At 39.0% G+C, this 15,491-nt stretch overlaps 1 protein-coding gene across 3 annotated transcripts in view; it reads right to left on the reverse strand.

Annotated features, from left to right (window-relative positions):
* The window catches only part of DAZAP1 (DAZ associated protein 1), a 63,380-nt gene that overhangs the window by 31,015 nt on the left and 16,874 nt on the right, over positions 1-15,491 (reverse strand). For 2 of the 3 annotated variants that reach the window (XM_014063262.2, XM_014063264.2), the window contains exons 2-4: positions 2,978-3,018; positions 1,998-2,164; positions 993-1,058 (exon numbers count right to left, since the gene is read on the reverse strand). In XM_014063262.2, the coding sequence (XP_013918737.1) occupies positions 993-1,058; positions 1,998-2,164; positions 2,978-3,018 (274 nt within the window). Of the gene's footprint in view, positions 1-992; positions 1,059-1,997; positions 2,165-2,977; positions 3,019-15,491 lie in introns of those variants that run through there. The other variant, XM_087703284.1, reaches the window with a different exon arrangement.

A 15,491-nucleotide genomic window follows, 5' to 3' on the forward strand; every position in this document is an offset into this window, starting at 1 on the left:
TAATAGCTTATGCATAAGAAAGCAGTCATGGAAAAGACTAGGAAAAGGCTGAGGAAAAGAAAGGGCAAAGCAGGGATTCATAGGCCTTCGGTGCTGTAAAAACAATGGCAACCCAACTGGGGAAAAAGAAAAAAATGAAACCAATGATTTGAAGGAGAACGAAGGAGCATTAAGGGAGGCAAGAAGTATGATTTAGAATCGCTTTGAACATTGAGGTGGGTGGCAAATAAATTAAATAAATAAATAAAAAAGATTCAAGTTGGAGAACACTTAGATAAACACCTATGGTTCACTTAACCTGCCTGACTTAACTGAGTTACCCTCTCTGCCTTCACAACTCTTCACGATATGGACCCAACCTAACTGAAAAGTAAATTCTCCTATAGAGCCTCTTAGGATATCACTGACTTTACAAAACAAATTTTTGCAAACTAGTATCAGTGGCACATTCTATAATGGATTGGTGGGTCAAAGGGAAACCCAATAGGTTATATTACCTAAAAGCAGCAGGCAGGAAGAAAATTTTATTCAAGATTTTTTTTTTTTGGTCAATGCCTTTCCTGGTTTGTAATATTCATTAATTTTTACTGGAATCAACCAGTTGTAACCAATAGTAACTGCTGGTCCAACTGTATTTTTCTATGAGTTTTCTACTTTTGTTTTGAGAAACAGTTTAGAATAATATCTGAATGGGAGATTTCAGGCCTACCTGATATGAAACCTCGCCAGGAGAATGAGAACATGCGTCACACCAATTGGAGTTGAAATTCCAAATCTCATTTTATAGAATCTGCTGGGAGCCCTATGAGTTACTTTTCAGCAAAATGTGACATCTCATCAGCTAGGTTTAACTCTTGAAAACTCCATTTATTTTTAGTTGGCACTTCTGCATTTGATAGCCTGCTTACAACAAAGCCTCTTGGTCTCGGGAGACAAAACCACATTTCAATGGAGAGGAAGAATATGGAGCAACGTGAAGACACTTTCCTTACCCATCCTTCCTTTGGTCGTGTTCTCTCAGGCTGCATTCCTCGAGGGGTACAGGGTTTGGGGTCAATCTGTCAGATGAGGGCAAAAGTGAAGAGGGCTTACTGGTACCAGCATTTGAGAAAATAAGATAACTTATTAATTCCCGCCACCTCACTTTCAAGTTGGTGGAATCAAATTACATATTAAGACGCTCGTATGATGACATAATGGAACACACATGGTCAACAGTGGGAGAGGCATGTGCAACTCAGCAAAGTTATATTATTCTCCTAGAGAAAACTAGAGAAATGTGAAACAAAAACGAACTCTGAATTAAAGGAAGGCTTTATTAAAAATAATGTTGGAAAGGCCACATGCCAGAGGAAAGTAGGAAAAGCTGGAAGTGACCAAGTAAGAGATGAAATTATAAACCAACAAGAAAATGTTTCTCTTTTTAGACGCTATTGGGCCTTAAATGGTATATGACAATGTAGTACACAATCATTGTTGAGGTTTAGTAACATTGGTGGATCCAAACTCTACCATCGTATTTACTTTGATGGCTAACCCAGGAATTTAGAATGTTGCAGTAGTTCCCAAAATAGGGGGGGGGGGGGGACACAATAATTGTAGTAATGAAGAAGTGATTTCTTATATACACTTATTAAATCGATTTATATGACTGCCCAAGTGGTGAAAGCAACTCTGGGCATCAATAGCACATAAGACAATAAAAATAATGTTAGCAAAGAATAAAAACGTACAATGGTCACCAAAGAGAGAAATCAAATAAAACTATCAACAAAAACCTTTCCATCTAATGTCCCAACCCCAGGTCCTGGAGTAGATTGTATTCAAATAATAGGGGCAGCATGTAAAATAAAGCTGAGATCTAATAGGTCCTAGTCTCCAGTACAGCCAGGATTCAGCAAAGACATTATCACTTAAAAGGCAACATTTAATCATATTCATTTTAACAGTCAATTGGACACGCAGTTGTATTCCTGCACCCAAGTGGAATAACTTACATTTCGGCCATCTAACGTATGGGGTCTGCTGGCCAGGACAGTTCCCACACAGTTGGGATCTTTGAACTTGACAAATCCAAATCCTCTTGACTGATTTGTAGTCTTATCTTTCATTATTACACAGTCGACAACTTCCCCATACTGGGAAAAATAGCTACGGAGAGTTTCTGTTAAAGGAAAAACATACTTTGTTGAGATTAAGTCTGTCAAAAATAGAATATGGGCCAATATGGAAATAAATGCACCCCGGGAATAAAGGTAGTTTGCAATTTTACAGGAGGATATTCTCAGGTGAAGACATACTTCTGGGGATGCAAAATACATCATGTGGCCCTCCAGTACTCCTTTTGTAATCCCAATGTTGGACTAAATATTCGACTTTTTCTCCTCCTGCTCCCCATTTTGCAAGCTAAAGATGCCTTTGCAAAAGTCAACCTGCCTGTCAAACATCATTCAGAGTATGGTGTTTTGACACACTGCAATGAGTCCACAATGACTTGAGTCAACCATAGTTATAAGTCCCTTTTTTGGGACAAGGAGAGCAACGTATAAAATAGTATTACCTTGCAATGGGTTTCCAACCACTCGGGGCTAGAGAGGCAGTGGAGCTCTGTTCAGAACAAACTAACAAGGTCAACTTAAGGGGGGATATGATAATGATGATGGTCAATGGACACACAAGCAGGATTTTAAAGGTCAAGGGAGATTTCTGAAGGTTTCTGTTTGAGCCCTGGGAAGACCAGCCTACCTATCACTTCTTTCTGTACCTTAAAGGAGAACAGATAATGCAGAACCATTAATGAATGGATGGGTTGTGCCATTGAAAAAGAAACCACAAAACGTTAAAAACAAGTCCTTTTTGGGATCATGTAAAGTACTGTCCGGTCTTCAACTGGGAGAAAGTCATACTTTTAACTATGACTTTGAGATAGTTTCAAGTTAAGATGTTCAGGACCAATCTAGGAAGCAGATCAATTTACCTTGTGTGGTGCTCCAATCTAGGCCTCCTACAAATAGTTTCCTGAAATTCAAAAAATAAGTTAGTTAATTATTTCCCATTCCAAACATAAAAGATTCTCAACAGCAAAGCACTTTCAGTACTTATTATCCCAAAAGACTGCCTGAGTGGTTTGTAACAATCAGCAGGATGGTAACTGTTGCTCTTAGATTAAATGGCTTTTCTGTTGTGATGCTTGCCCTCTGGAATAATTTCTCCCCAGAGATTCATTCTGCTTTCACCTTAATGATTTTCAAACGTCTTTGAAAATCTGGGTGTTTACCCAGGCAGTCACCCAACCTTTATAAGTTTTTTGGGGGTTGTTTGTTTTGCTATTTTTTTTATTGTTCTTGCTTTTAAAGTGTAAATCACCCAGGGCCATTTAGAGTTAGGCAGCCTCTAAATTACAAACAAACAAGCAAGCAAAATTTCTAAAAAAAAGATAGTTAACAAAGAAAAAAAGGCAGTAGGGAATTTGGGCACCTGTTCTGAAAGTTACAACTGTATGATTAAAGAACTGCAGTATTAGTGTATATACTTTACAGATCCTGAAGTCATTGGCAAGAGACTTTTCCAGTTTTATTTATATCATGAATTTTATTTATATCAATAAATGCCAATAAAAATGCATGGAAGTACTTCAGCTGACATCTGCCATAAGATTTCATTGATAAAATATAGCACACATGAAATAATGCATTTTGAGTTAACAGATACTAAAAAGAATTCACTCCGAGTTAGATATTTTTATTCCCATTTTGCAGATCCCCCCCCCCTCCCAAGCAATTTGTCATTTCAACCAAAAAACTCTAAGCTGGGCTGAAGTTTGATCTCTTACTAATGCTGTCAGTGAATGTTTTGGAAAACCATTTTGGCGAACTAAATGTTTTCCTGTAAGTTTTTCAAAGCATCTGAGCTTTGGGACGTGAACCATATCCAGAAAATTGTCCAATAACATCTCATTTACCAGCAAACTACTTGCATGTTTATCTTTGGATTTCTTAAATACAGAAGGAGGATTGCATAATTTTTGTAGCATTCAAGCACTTGCACAAAACAATATCTAAATCCCAGTTAAAGGCTTGAATGACAGAACACCCTCTTTTGCATGTTTTCAAAAACTCCCTCTGAACTCCTCAACCTCCTGCTCTCTCTTCATGTTACTTTTGTGATTTCTTCTATCCTCATGGAATGAATGAAGTGAACGGTAGTTCTAGAGAACCCCAGATGGTGAAAGTCAGTTCTTTACATATTCTACGGCATTAAAACCTCAGTTGCACAGTGAAACAACAGTGTAATGTGAGCACTGCTGACACATGATCATGGTTAACACAAAAGCTGTGACTCGGTATGGTTGCTATACCAATGGAACAATTACAGGCAATTAACACCAGCCATTCACTACATCAACAACATGCCATAGGGGCCAATTATCTTCCTATGCAATTTCCCTCTCTGCTACCTTGTTAGAAAGGCATTCTTCATCTTCCTAGCATTTTCATAAATATACACAATTTTATTTACTATGCTGTAAAGAAAAGCATCTTCAATAAGAAAATTACATTTTGCTTCAAATCTGAAAGTTCTGCCAAACTATTTCAGATGAGCCCTGGCTAAGTTGAAATAAAAACCAAAATAATGTTGGTTGTTCAGAAAACAGAAATTTAGAGGGCCCCCCCCGAGTGATTTTAAGGTTTAATTATGGCAAAGCTGATACACTGTCCTTTCATCCTGCCTCTACAGTTTGTCTGCCCACCCCATCTTCTCAGAGTCTTCTCTCTTCTGCTTCCCCTCAACCACTGATATCCCAGCATAGCATATCTGCCCACAATTTTGCCTCACACCCCCATTCCCCCCTGCTGATCCCTTACTTGTCCCTGCTGTCTGTTCCCTTCCTTCTCTTGTAGTATCTCCTCTTTATGGAAAGAGAAATTACTTTTACAGGTAGTCCCCAACTTACCTTACGACCGCAACTGAGCCCAACATTTCTGTTGTTAAACGAGAGATTTGTTAAATCAGTCTTGCCCCATTTTATGACCTTTCTTGCCTCAGATGTTAAGTGAATCACTGACTTTGCTTGTTAGAAAGTTGCAAAAGGCGATGTAAACAATGGGGACACTGCAGCTGTCATAAATATGTGTCAGTTGTCAAGCATCTGAATTTTGATCACATGACCATGGGGATCCTGTTAACGGTTGTGTGAATGGTCATAAGTCATTTTTTTCAGTACCACTGTAACGTCACTAAACGAGCTGTTGATAGCAGCTGATTAAAGCTGCTAAAGGAAGACATAGGCCCGACTGACCAAGTTGACAAAACATTTACAATGGGAATGTTTGTGGAGATTCTCAGTCATCCAGTCATGGTTGTCGTGGAGGTGCTTTTTTCAAAAGGCAACTGAACTTTCTTTGCTTTCCTTGAAAATGTTTTGCTTCTCATCCTAGAAACTTCTTCAGTTCTGAACTGAAGAAGCTTCTTGGATGAGAAGCAAACATCTTCAGGGGAAAACAAAGAAAGTCCAGTTGCCTTTTGAAAAAGCACCTCTGGGATTTACAATGGGAAGGTAAGGACAGCAAGTCCAATCCTGTTCACTGCTGAAATCCAAACTATGAAATGGCAGGCAGCTAGTTTCTAGCCTCTGCTTCAACATGTCCTGTAAAGTAAGCTCACCACCACCCTTAGAAACCTCGGTGTTGGTTCCACTTTCAAACCATACATTCAATACATTCAATGTTGGGAGAGAGAAAAATCTTTCCACCTGTTTTCTTGCAATTTATGACTGTTACGGGTAATCCTTGACTTACAAAAGTTCACTTAGCAACCATTCAAAGTTACAATGGCACTGAAAACAGTGACTTATGACTATCTTACATGTACACCCATTGCACCATACCCATGGCCATGTGATCAAAATTCAGGCACTTAGCAACTGGCATGTATTTTATGACAGTTGCAGTCTCACAGGATCAGGTGATCACCCTTTATGACCTTCTGACAAGCAAATTCAATGGGGAAGCCAGATTCACTTAATTACCCTATTACTAACTTCACTGCAGTGATTCAATTACAATTGTGGTAAGAAAGGTTGTAAAATGGAGGAAACCTCACAACTGTTTCACCTAGCGAAAGAAATTTTTGGCTCAATTGTAGTTGTAGATCAAGGACTACCTGTAACGAAAGCATTGGAACTCCGTTCTAATTTTACAAGGAACCATAAATCATTCCTCTCTGGCTATGGTTTTAGCACTGGACCTCCTAATAGACAAGTATTGATATTTAGTTAGTGTATTAGTGTATTGAGCCATGGTGGCGCAGTGGTTAGAGTAAAGTACTGCAGGCTACTTCTGCTGACTGTCGGCTGCCTGTAATTTGTAAATCTCACCAGGCTCAAAGTTGATTCAGCCTTCCAAGATGGATAAAATGAGGAACCAAATTGTTGGGGGCAAGAGGCTGACCCTGTAAACCACTTACAGAGGGTTGTAAAGCACTGTATAGTGGTATATAAAAAACCTAAATGTTATTGTTATTAATTTGATTGTGATAGAATATTTTGTCAAATTTTTTCACAACAGCTAGATGAAACATTATCATAAATCCCTAGTTTTAAGTATGGTGTAACAAGGTTTCCTAAAGTCTTGGTCCCATAAGGAGATATCTGAATAAATAAAACTCAGCTTTTGTTTTCCCCAAAAAGCTTCTCCCATGTAGTCCCATTAATATAATGGCACAACTGCTGAAAACACGGCTGCACCCTTTTTAATAAATATTTTAATCCCTTTATTATTTTTTATATAATAACTCAAGGTGGTGAACATATCTAATATTCCCTTTCTCCTCCTACTTTCCACACACAACCACCACTGTGTCAGGTGAACTGGGCTGAGAGAAAGTGACTGGCCCCAAGTCACCCAGGTAGCTTTGATGCCTAAGGCGGGACTAGAACTCACAGTCCTCATTGCCAGACTGATGATGCCTCAACCACCAGAACAAACTGGCTCTCGTTTTATAATTCAACTAAAGGAAGTTAGGAGAGCTTAGTCACTATATAATTTAGAATTTGCCAGATAAGGCTTTGGACTTCAGAGATACATTTTTTTTCTTGAATGGACAAAGAGACAATCTATCTCCCTAAATGAAATTGTCTTTCAATTATCTTCCACACCAAAAGATAGAGCTCCATTAAAAGTGAAATCCAAGCAGGAGCCCTCTACCATTTTTTCTGTAATGACCTCTGACAATATGCTGAAATCCAAGAGTTTAAAGAGGCATTAAGAAACTAATTTAGCTAGGCTGACTGTATCGATTTTAATTAGAAAGCTGGGTGTTGCCTTCCCTTGTGTTTCCTACATTTGCCTTTTCCCAATAAACTCCTTTATGTAACTGAAGATTTGGCTTCAATACATAATAAGCCATTTTTAATTGAAACCTTCCCTCTATGCAAGTCAGCAGGGTTATGCAGCCTTCCTTTGTGCTTCGGAATTGGCAATAGGTTTCTTAAATTCTGAATTTCTGAGCAGTGGGGATAAAGATCTGAAGACACCTATTTTGTCTTAGGAGTAGAAGGACAAATCCTTGATAGGTAATAATTTTCTATCTGGACAGATTAGGAGAGTGACAGGAGATAAAGTTTGTGGTTGTCTATTAAAGGTAGTTCTCAATTTACAATCGTTCCATTTAATGACCATTCAAAGTTATAACGTCTTTGAAAAAGGGACTTGACCGTTTTTCACTCTTATGACCATTGTGGCATCCCCTTGGTCATGTGATCAAAATTTCAGATGCTTGGCAACTGGCTCATACTTATGACTATTGCTGTGTCCTGCGGTCATGCAATTTCCTTTTGCGACCTTCTGACCAACAAAGTCAATGGGGAATCCAGATTCATTTAACAACCATGTTACTAAATGCAGTGATTGACTTAACAGCTTTGGCAAGAAAAGTTGTAAAATGGAGCAAAACGCACTTAGCAATTATGCTATCAGATTCTAGGTAGCTATCACATACAAAACTCTTCATGCCTAGGAACTGGCTATCTGAGAGGCTACTTTTCTCCTATTGTCTCTGTCCATCTCATAAGATCCAACAGAATGGGTGTACTACAGATCCCACCTATTTAGCAATACCATCTGATGGGATCCAGGAAGATGGCCTTTTCTGTCATGGTACTTGCCCTCTGGAATAGTATCCCCCTGGGAGGATTTGAAAAAACACAATCCTGCTATTCTTCAAATGAGTCAACACCTGACTTTTCCCACAGGTTTTGGGTTAGATTAACATCTATGTCCACCTGATCTGAATTACATTTTAATGTTTGTAGTATGAATGTACTATGAATGTACAGTATTACTGTAAAAAAACCTGGTTTAACCTTTCAGGTTTTGCTATATTAATGTATATATTGCTCAGAATAGCTGTGAGCTATTGTGTGGCTGTATCCATTTAAAATATAAATAAAGCTTTTACCGAGGAAGCTTTGGAAGAAGGAATCTGCCAGTGAGGTTTTAATATAAACTGCTTCCACTTTGTATCAATCAATTATCCACTTCACGAAGGAAACTGAGCCAAAGGAGAAGCTAAGCAGTTCTGCTTCTTTTGCCGTTTGTTTTCAAGCAATACTGCTACACATTACAGATTATATTTCTCTAAACTATAGTTTGCATACGATAATGGCTGGGTCCACAAACCATCCTAAGCAAAACAACAACAATATGATGACTTTGATATAGTAGCCTTATGAAAACAAAGGAAGAAATAGTAGACAAATTTAGTTTAAAGTTACCACTCCCTCTGAAGGATAGCTTGGATTCCTAAATGCGGTATTTGCCCATTAATGTTGCTATGTGTTCTCTCAACACGGAAACCGCAACTAGCAGTAATATTTGGGGGAGGGGAGGAGAGATAACAGCATCCCAGTTATTAATCTGCACAAATGGCATTTTCCGTTGATCGCTTTTTGCTGAGCAGCTTTATTTATGACACTTCATTCACAGTAATAGTACAAGAAATCAATCTCATGGATATTACTTACACACGGATGGGCAAGCTAAGTCCTAGAGGTTTGACCCAGCTTTATGCACTTGGTTTCTAAATGCAGTCCTGGCCCAAGCAACTGAATTTGGGAACAGAGGGGCAGAAATACTACCCCACTCACTAGAAAATGTTTCCAAGAGTCTAATCGGGATCAGTAATATACATTTAGTGCTACCCTTCTCCATTACCATTCCTGACCAAACTGGCTGTGGTCTTCTAGCGTGATTCAGAAATTCCGTACAGTAGCTCTTGGGAACCACAACATTTACAGGTAGCCCTCGACAACAGTTCGATTAGTGACCGTTCAAAGTTACAACAGCATTGAAAAAAGTTACTTATGACCATATTTTATAGTTACAACCTTTACAGCATCCCCACGGTCACATGATCAAAATTCAGATGCTTGGCAACTGATTTGTACTTACAAGCATTTAAGTGTCCTGAGGTCATGTGATCACTTTTTGTGAACCTTCTCACAAACTATGTCAATGGGGAAGCCAGATTTGCTTAACAACCAAGATACTAACTTATCAATTGCAGTGATTCACTTAACAGCTGTGGCAAGAAAAGTCGTAAAACGGGGCAAAACTCACTTAATAAATGTCTCACTTAACAACAGAAATTTGGGGCTCAATTGTGGCCGTAAGTCCAGGACTAGCTGTACATAAGGGTGCATAAATAAGGCCAAATGGAGATTCCATTGCTTCTATGAATGCCACAATCAGGTCAATGTATAGGAAATTGCATGCTCTTGATCTAATTTTGGCCTAAGAACAACATGTTAACCACTTGGACAATGCAGAAGCCAGTTTCTTTGTGGCTTTGTAGCCTCATTGTCCACCTGAAGGAGTAAGGAATACATTAGGATGGTCCATCCCAGACAATTTATAGAATCTTGATTTCTTGAATATTCTGAAAGATTTTATGAAAGCCACAGTAGGGATCGGGTCAGTATCCTTGTTGGCCTGTTGGCCTATACTAGAATAGAAAGCCAGGCTAGAAGCCAACCAACCAACCAACACACACACACACGGTCTTGAATATGACCATTCACACCTCACTGTATACAGAACCAATGTACTATGATACAAGTACCGCAAGTATCTGTGACAGAGAAGATCAATGTTTCTCAATTGTGGCAACTTCCTGAAGTGTGGCCTTCTGTACCCAGAATTTCCAATTAGTATGAGCCTTCTTGAGAATTTTGGGAGTTGGAAGTCCATACAACTGAAAGTTGCTAACGTTGTAAAATAGTATATTAGATCTCCAAGATTCTTTCCATTCTAAGATTTGATGGACTCTTAAGAGATGATGGCTAGCTTGCTGTCATCTCCTCCAAAAATTTCAATGCTAGAACTACAGATTTGTGAGGCATTTTGAGAATGAAATCACTTATCTTCATGCTAACCTGACTTCAGTTCTTTATTTAGTTTCCAATAAAATGTTCTTCTAGTCTAAATCTGCGGGATCACTTTCAGTTCAAGAAATCCAAAGGAGGACATTTGTAGTTCTCTGGCCCATCATCTGAGCTCATTTGTACTTGCCAAAAGTGAAGGACTGGGTCAATCCAGAAAATAGATACATGGGTACATGATGGAATGGTACCATTGATCTTAAAGAAGGCAATGTTCTTTTTGCTCCTGAAGGCGGCTACCCCAGTTGCAGGGAATGTGGCCAACTGTTCCTCTATTAACAATGCCTCTTAAACGAAGTCTTTAAGAGAGTGCTGTCTATGCAGCTGCAGATGTACTTGGATATGCTGAACTTTTCAGTCTAGGCTCTGGTTCACAGTGCCCTGATCGTCACAACAGATGTCCCCTTAAGGAAGTGCAATTCTTTTGAAACTATTTGATCTTTCTGCAACCTTTGATACTGCCACTCAGGGCTTCTTCTGGTTATTTATGTAAATTAGAGGCACTCTTATGTAGTAAAGTTCTTCTGATCTTACTTGCAGTGATGGTATCAGAAAGTAGCACAGGTAGTCCTCAACTTATGACCATAATTAATCCCAATACTTCCGTTGCTGAGACATTTGTTAAGTGAGTTTTGTCCCATTTTATGACTTTCCTTGCCACAGTTGTTAAGTGAATCACTGCCTTTGTTAAGTTAGTAACGATTGCTAAAAGAATCTGGCTTCCCCATTGACTTTGCTTGTTAAAAGGTTGCAAAAGATGATCACATGACCCTGGGATAATGCAAGCATAATAATATGAATCAATTGCAAAGTGTCTGAATTTTGATCATGTGACTATGAGGATGCTGCAATGGTTATAAGTCACTTTTTTCAGTGCCATTGTAATTTTGAATGGTCACTAAATGAACTATTGTAAGTCGAGGACTGCCTGTATGAAATGACCATGCTACCATGTGGACCAGCAACTGCAATACAAGACAGTAAAAGGCATTATTTTACCTTCAGTATTACTGAAAAATACATGAAGATACTGGGAACAGTGATCGGGTATTTTGGAGCTGGATGTCATTAATATGCCAATATAGTCTATTTTTCCACAACATCTCATTCATCACTTCTCTACAAAAACTGGAAACATTATAATTCTTCGTGATATACCATAACAGGACCCATTCTGCAAAACCGCCCAATATACACAGCCCTTAAATCTTAATGTGATAGCAGACTGTCTGTTCTTGTGCTAAAAATATACCTTTTCAAACATTGGTTTGGGATTTGACCCCTTATGACTGAAATTCTTAGCAAATAGAAAACACACTCCATTAATGCTAGATATTTGTTCCATTACAGATGGTACGTGAGACTGAAGACTTTTTATATACAAAAATTGGCCCAATACAGAGAAGTCAAAATTGTTACAGATTAAATGTATCAGGCCAGACCTGGAGAACATCAGGTTCAAATCCACATTCATCTATGAAGTTGAGATGTTTCTAGGATATCAACTCAGCCTATGGTCTAAGATAAAAGATTGTTGGTATACATAACAGAAGAGTGAGGGAGGGAAAAACAACAATTCGCTATATTCCTTGGAGGAAAGATAAGATAAGCTTGTGATAAATAACTCGTGACCCGTCAAAAGCGCGGACGACAAAAGCGCGATCGACAAAATCGCGCCTTTGACGTCATCACAGCGCGACGAAAAAGATCGAAAAATTCAAATAAAAATTAATAAAAATTAAATTAAAGCAAGCCGATTCACATAAAGGTAAGGGTTAGGGTTAGGGTTAGGGTTAGGGTAAGGGTAAGGGTTAGGGTTAGCTTTAGAGCGTTAGCGTTAGCGTTAGGGTTAGGATAAGGGTTAGCGTTACGTTTTTCGTTACTTTAACGGTTAGGTTTAGGGTTAGGTTTAGGGTTAGGTTAAGAGTTAGGGTTAGGGTTAGGTTTAGGGTTAGGTTTGGGGGGGTTAGGGGAAGGTTTTAGCTTTATTTTTACATTTTTTCGATCTTTTTCGTCGCGCTGTGATGACGTCACAGCGCGCTTTTGTCGAGCGCGATTTTGTCCTACGCGCTTTTGTGGTGGAACCAAATAACTATTGGGAAGAGCATACATAAACCATGCAATCAACGTAGTTTTCATCTCTTCATTATGATTCCTTTGTGAGTTGGGCAAAGAAATAAAAAGGGCCATATATTTAGATCTGTAGAATTAGCAGAGGTAGTGGTAGTGCATGCATGCATGCCAACTAAGAGCAAGGACTGATTGCTGGTGTGATTGGAATGATAAAAAGCCTTAAAAAATTTTTTTAAGTCCTGAGCAGTTTTACTCCACTCAAAGACGGCCTATTGCCATTACTTACACCACATTGACAAATGTGTGCAATTCTTTTATTGACTTTCTTCAGAATTTCTATTTTAATAAAGTAAGTCATTGTTATTTATATTCAGCCTCAAATGCTAACTGTATTATAGCAATAGCAGTAGACATATACCGCTTCATAGGGCTTTCAGCCCTCTCTAAGCGGTTTACAGAGAGTCAGCATATTGCCCCCAACAATCTGGGTCCTCATTTTACCCACCTCGGAAGGATGGAAGGCTGAGTCAACCCTGAGCCGGTGGGATTTGAACCGCTGAACTGCTGATCTAGCAGTAGCTTGCAGTGCTGCATTTAACCACTGCGCCACCTTGGCTCTTTATCTAATAGAGTTGGGACTACTTCTTTCTCTTTGTAGGAAATTCCTATAAAGAAGGAACTACAGGCCTAGTGACACCAAACTGCCCTGGGCTTTCCAGCTGGGAGGGAAATTCATTATGGATTTATTTTCCAAGTACAATATGCTGAAGGAAAACAAAAGTTGTTCCTCACTTTCTTTGCGAAACAGTAGTAAATCAGTTTATCCATGAACTGCCATTTAAATTAAGCAACACAATTTTACAAAAGGGGGGGGGGGTGAGGTCATCATAGTGTTATGATTGCTTTCTCTATTCTGAAGGGTGGAGCACAATCAAATGTCCTTTTGTAACATACCCGTTAGTTTTAGCTTCAAAAAAGAGGAAATAGTGTTTTGGGACTGGATCAAGTGGTAAAAGGTGAACAGGATTTTGATAATGTGATTTTTTACTCCAAATGCATCCTTTTTTACCTGCCCTACCCACGTGACCAATACCTTCCAAACCTTTTAACACCCCCCCCCCAAAAAAGTTTATTTAAAGAATAACTATCATGTTTCAAAACCTACAGGGCTTCCTGAGATACAAGAGCTGTGGGTTTGTATACAGTGAACTGAAGTGTAACAAACAGTGAGTTTTCAGTTCATCTTGCAGCTTCCCCCAGATCTGTCCCAGAAAATCTTCCTCCTCCCCTCACAGATTTTAGGGAGTCATAGAATGCTGAGAGAGTCAAATCCTTTTGCAATGAATGGCATTCTAAATCTTTTTCAAGTATACAAATGAAAAGAAAACCAGGATTTTACTAATGTTTCAGCAAGAAGTTGTTGAATTCACAGCAGACTACTAATAGGATGACTGCAATATGAGCTATTTAGGGCTACCTTTGAAGACCATCTTAAAGTTAGAATGGCATGCAGGGATGGGTGCCCCTACGTTTACCCAGTTCATACACCTTTTGGGCAAACTGCACTGGCTCCCAGTTTCTGGGTGCAATTCAAGGTGCTGATTATTATTTTTAAACCCCAAATAGCACAGGTTCAGGTTATTTGCAGGTAGCCTCTCCCAAAGAATATTTGTCAGTCCACCAGACCAAACAGGGTAGGTATGCTGCTAGTGCTTTCTGTAAGATGTTGCCGTCTTATGGTACCTAAGAAATACGCCTTTTCCATGGCAGAACTGAAGAAGCTTCTTGGATGAGAAGCGAAACATTTTCACGGAAAAACAGTTGCCTTTTTAAAAAGCACCTTTGGGAAAAATCAGCAGTAAGAATCTCACAGTCAAAGTGTTCATTTGACAGAGCTTCAGGATGTTAAAAAGATATAATTGAATGTGGCAAGTATAAACCATAGCAAGTACAGCCTCATGCTTTTCAAATACTACAATGACAGTTCTAGTCCCACTAATCTGGCAAAATAAATCTCATGAGCACTAAAGCAAGGCAAGATAAATTCAGAATAGACCTCAAAGCCAGCAACTTAAGCCAAAAGAGAATCCCTACACACAATGATATCATAACCCCACAGGTGGGGATGCCAAGTGTCCTTCTGTAGCTTCTGAAAAGAAATTTAAGAACTAGAATACCTAATTGTGTGTTAGCTTTTCCAGGGAAAATTTTTCAAAACGAATTTAACTCAATACCTTGACTATTCTCCCAGGGGTTGGGGGCAGGTTAGTTGCCAAGCCCCCACTTGATGGGATTTGTGGATTCATTTGCTTGTTAAAGTATATTAAAATTAAGTTCAGATTCAATCTGAACACAAGAAACCAGGAAATTGGTAATTTTCAAGTTCGACAGTTTTTCTGTTGTTGCTCTTGGGTCTTTGTGCTCTACTACTTAGTTTGATTGTATCCATGAATCAGAATCAATTTTAGCATAAAACCAGACAACTTTGGCTCATTGATTCAGAGATATTTCCTTAACCTAAACAGAAAAATGGAATGACCAAGCATGGGTAAAAAGCAGTAGGAACCGAAGTGATTTCTGACTTGCTACTTACTGGCTTCCCCATTGAGCTTCTTTGTAGGAATCTGTCAGGAAGCATCGGAAACTGTGGAATTGGGATACATTCTGGAAGCCAATCCATTTGAGGTACCTTGTTGATCAAAAATTGTTCCCCTACGATTAACCATTTTGCCCAGTTAAAAGGTCATGACAACAAGAGTCTTAGTACCGTGTTTCCCCGAAAATAAGGCAGGGTCTTGTTTTCTTTTGACCCCCGAAATAAGCACTTGGCCTTATTATTTTTGAGTAGGAGGTGGCAAGCGTGGTCATCTCATGGCTGCTACTGTACTGCAATATTTTCAGGGAGGGCTTACTTTTGGGGGAGGGCTTATTTTAGCACATGTGCTCAAAAGCCCAATTGGGCTTATTATCCAGGGAGGTC

This window comes from Thamnophis sirtalis, unplaced genomic scaffold (genome assembly GCF_051295495.1).
Source record: "Thamnophis sirtalis isolate CommonGarterSnake01/CBP01778 unplaced genomic scaffold, rThaSir2_p1.2 scaffold_1, whole genome shotgun sequence".
Classification (NCBI taxonomy): Eukaryota; Metazoa; Chordata; class Lepidosauria; order Squamata; family Natricidae; genus Thamnophis; species Thamnophis sirtalis.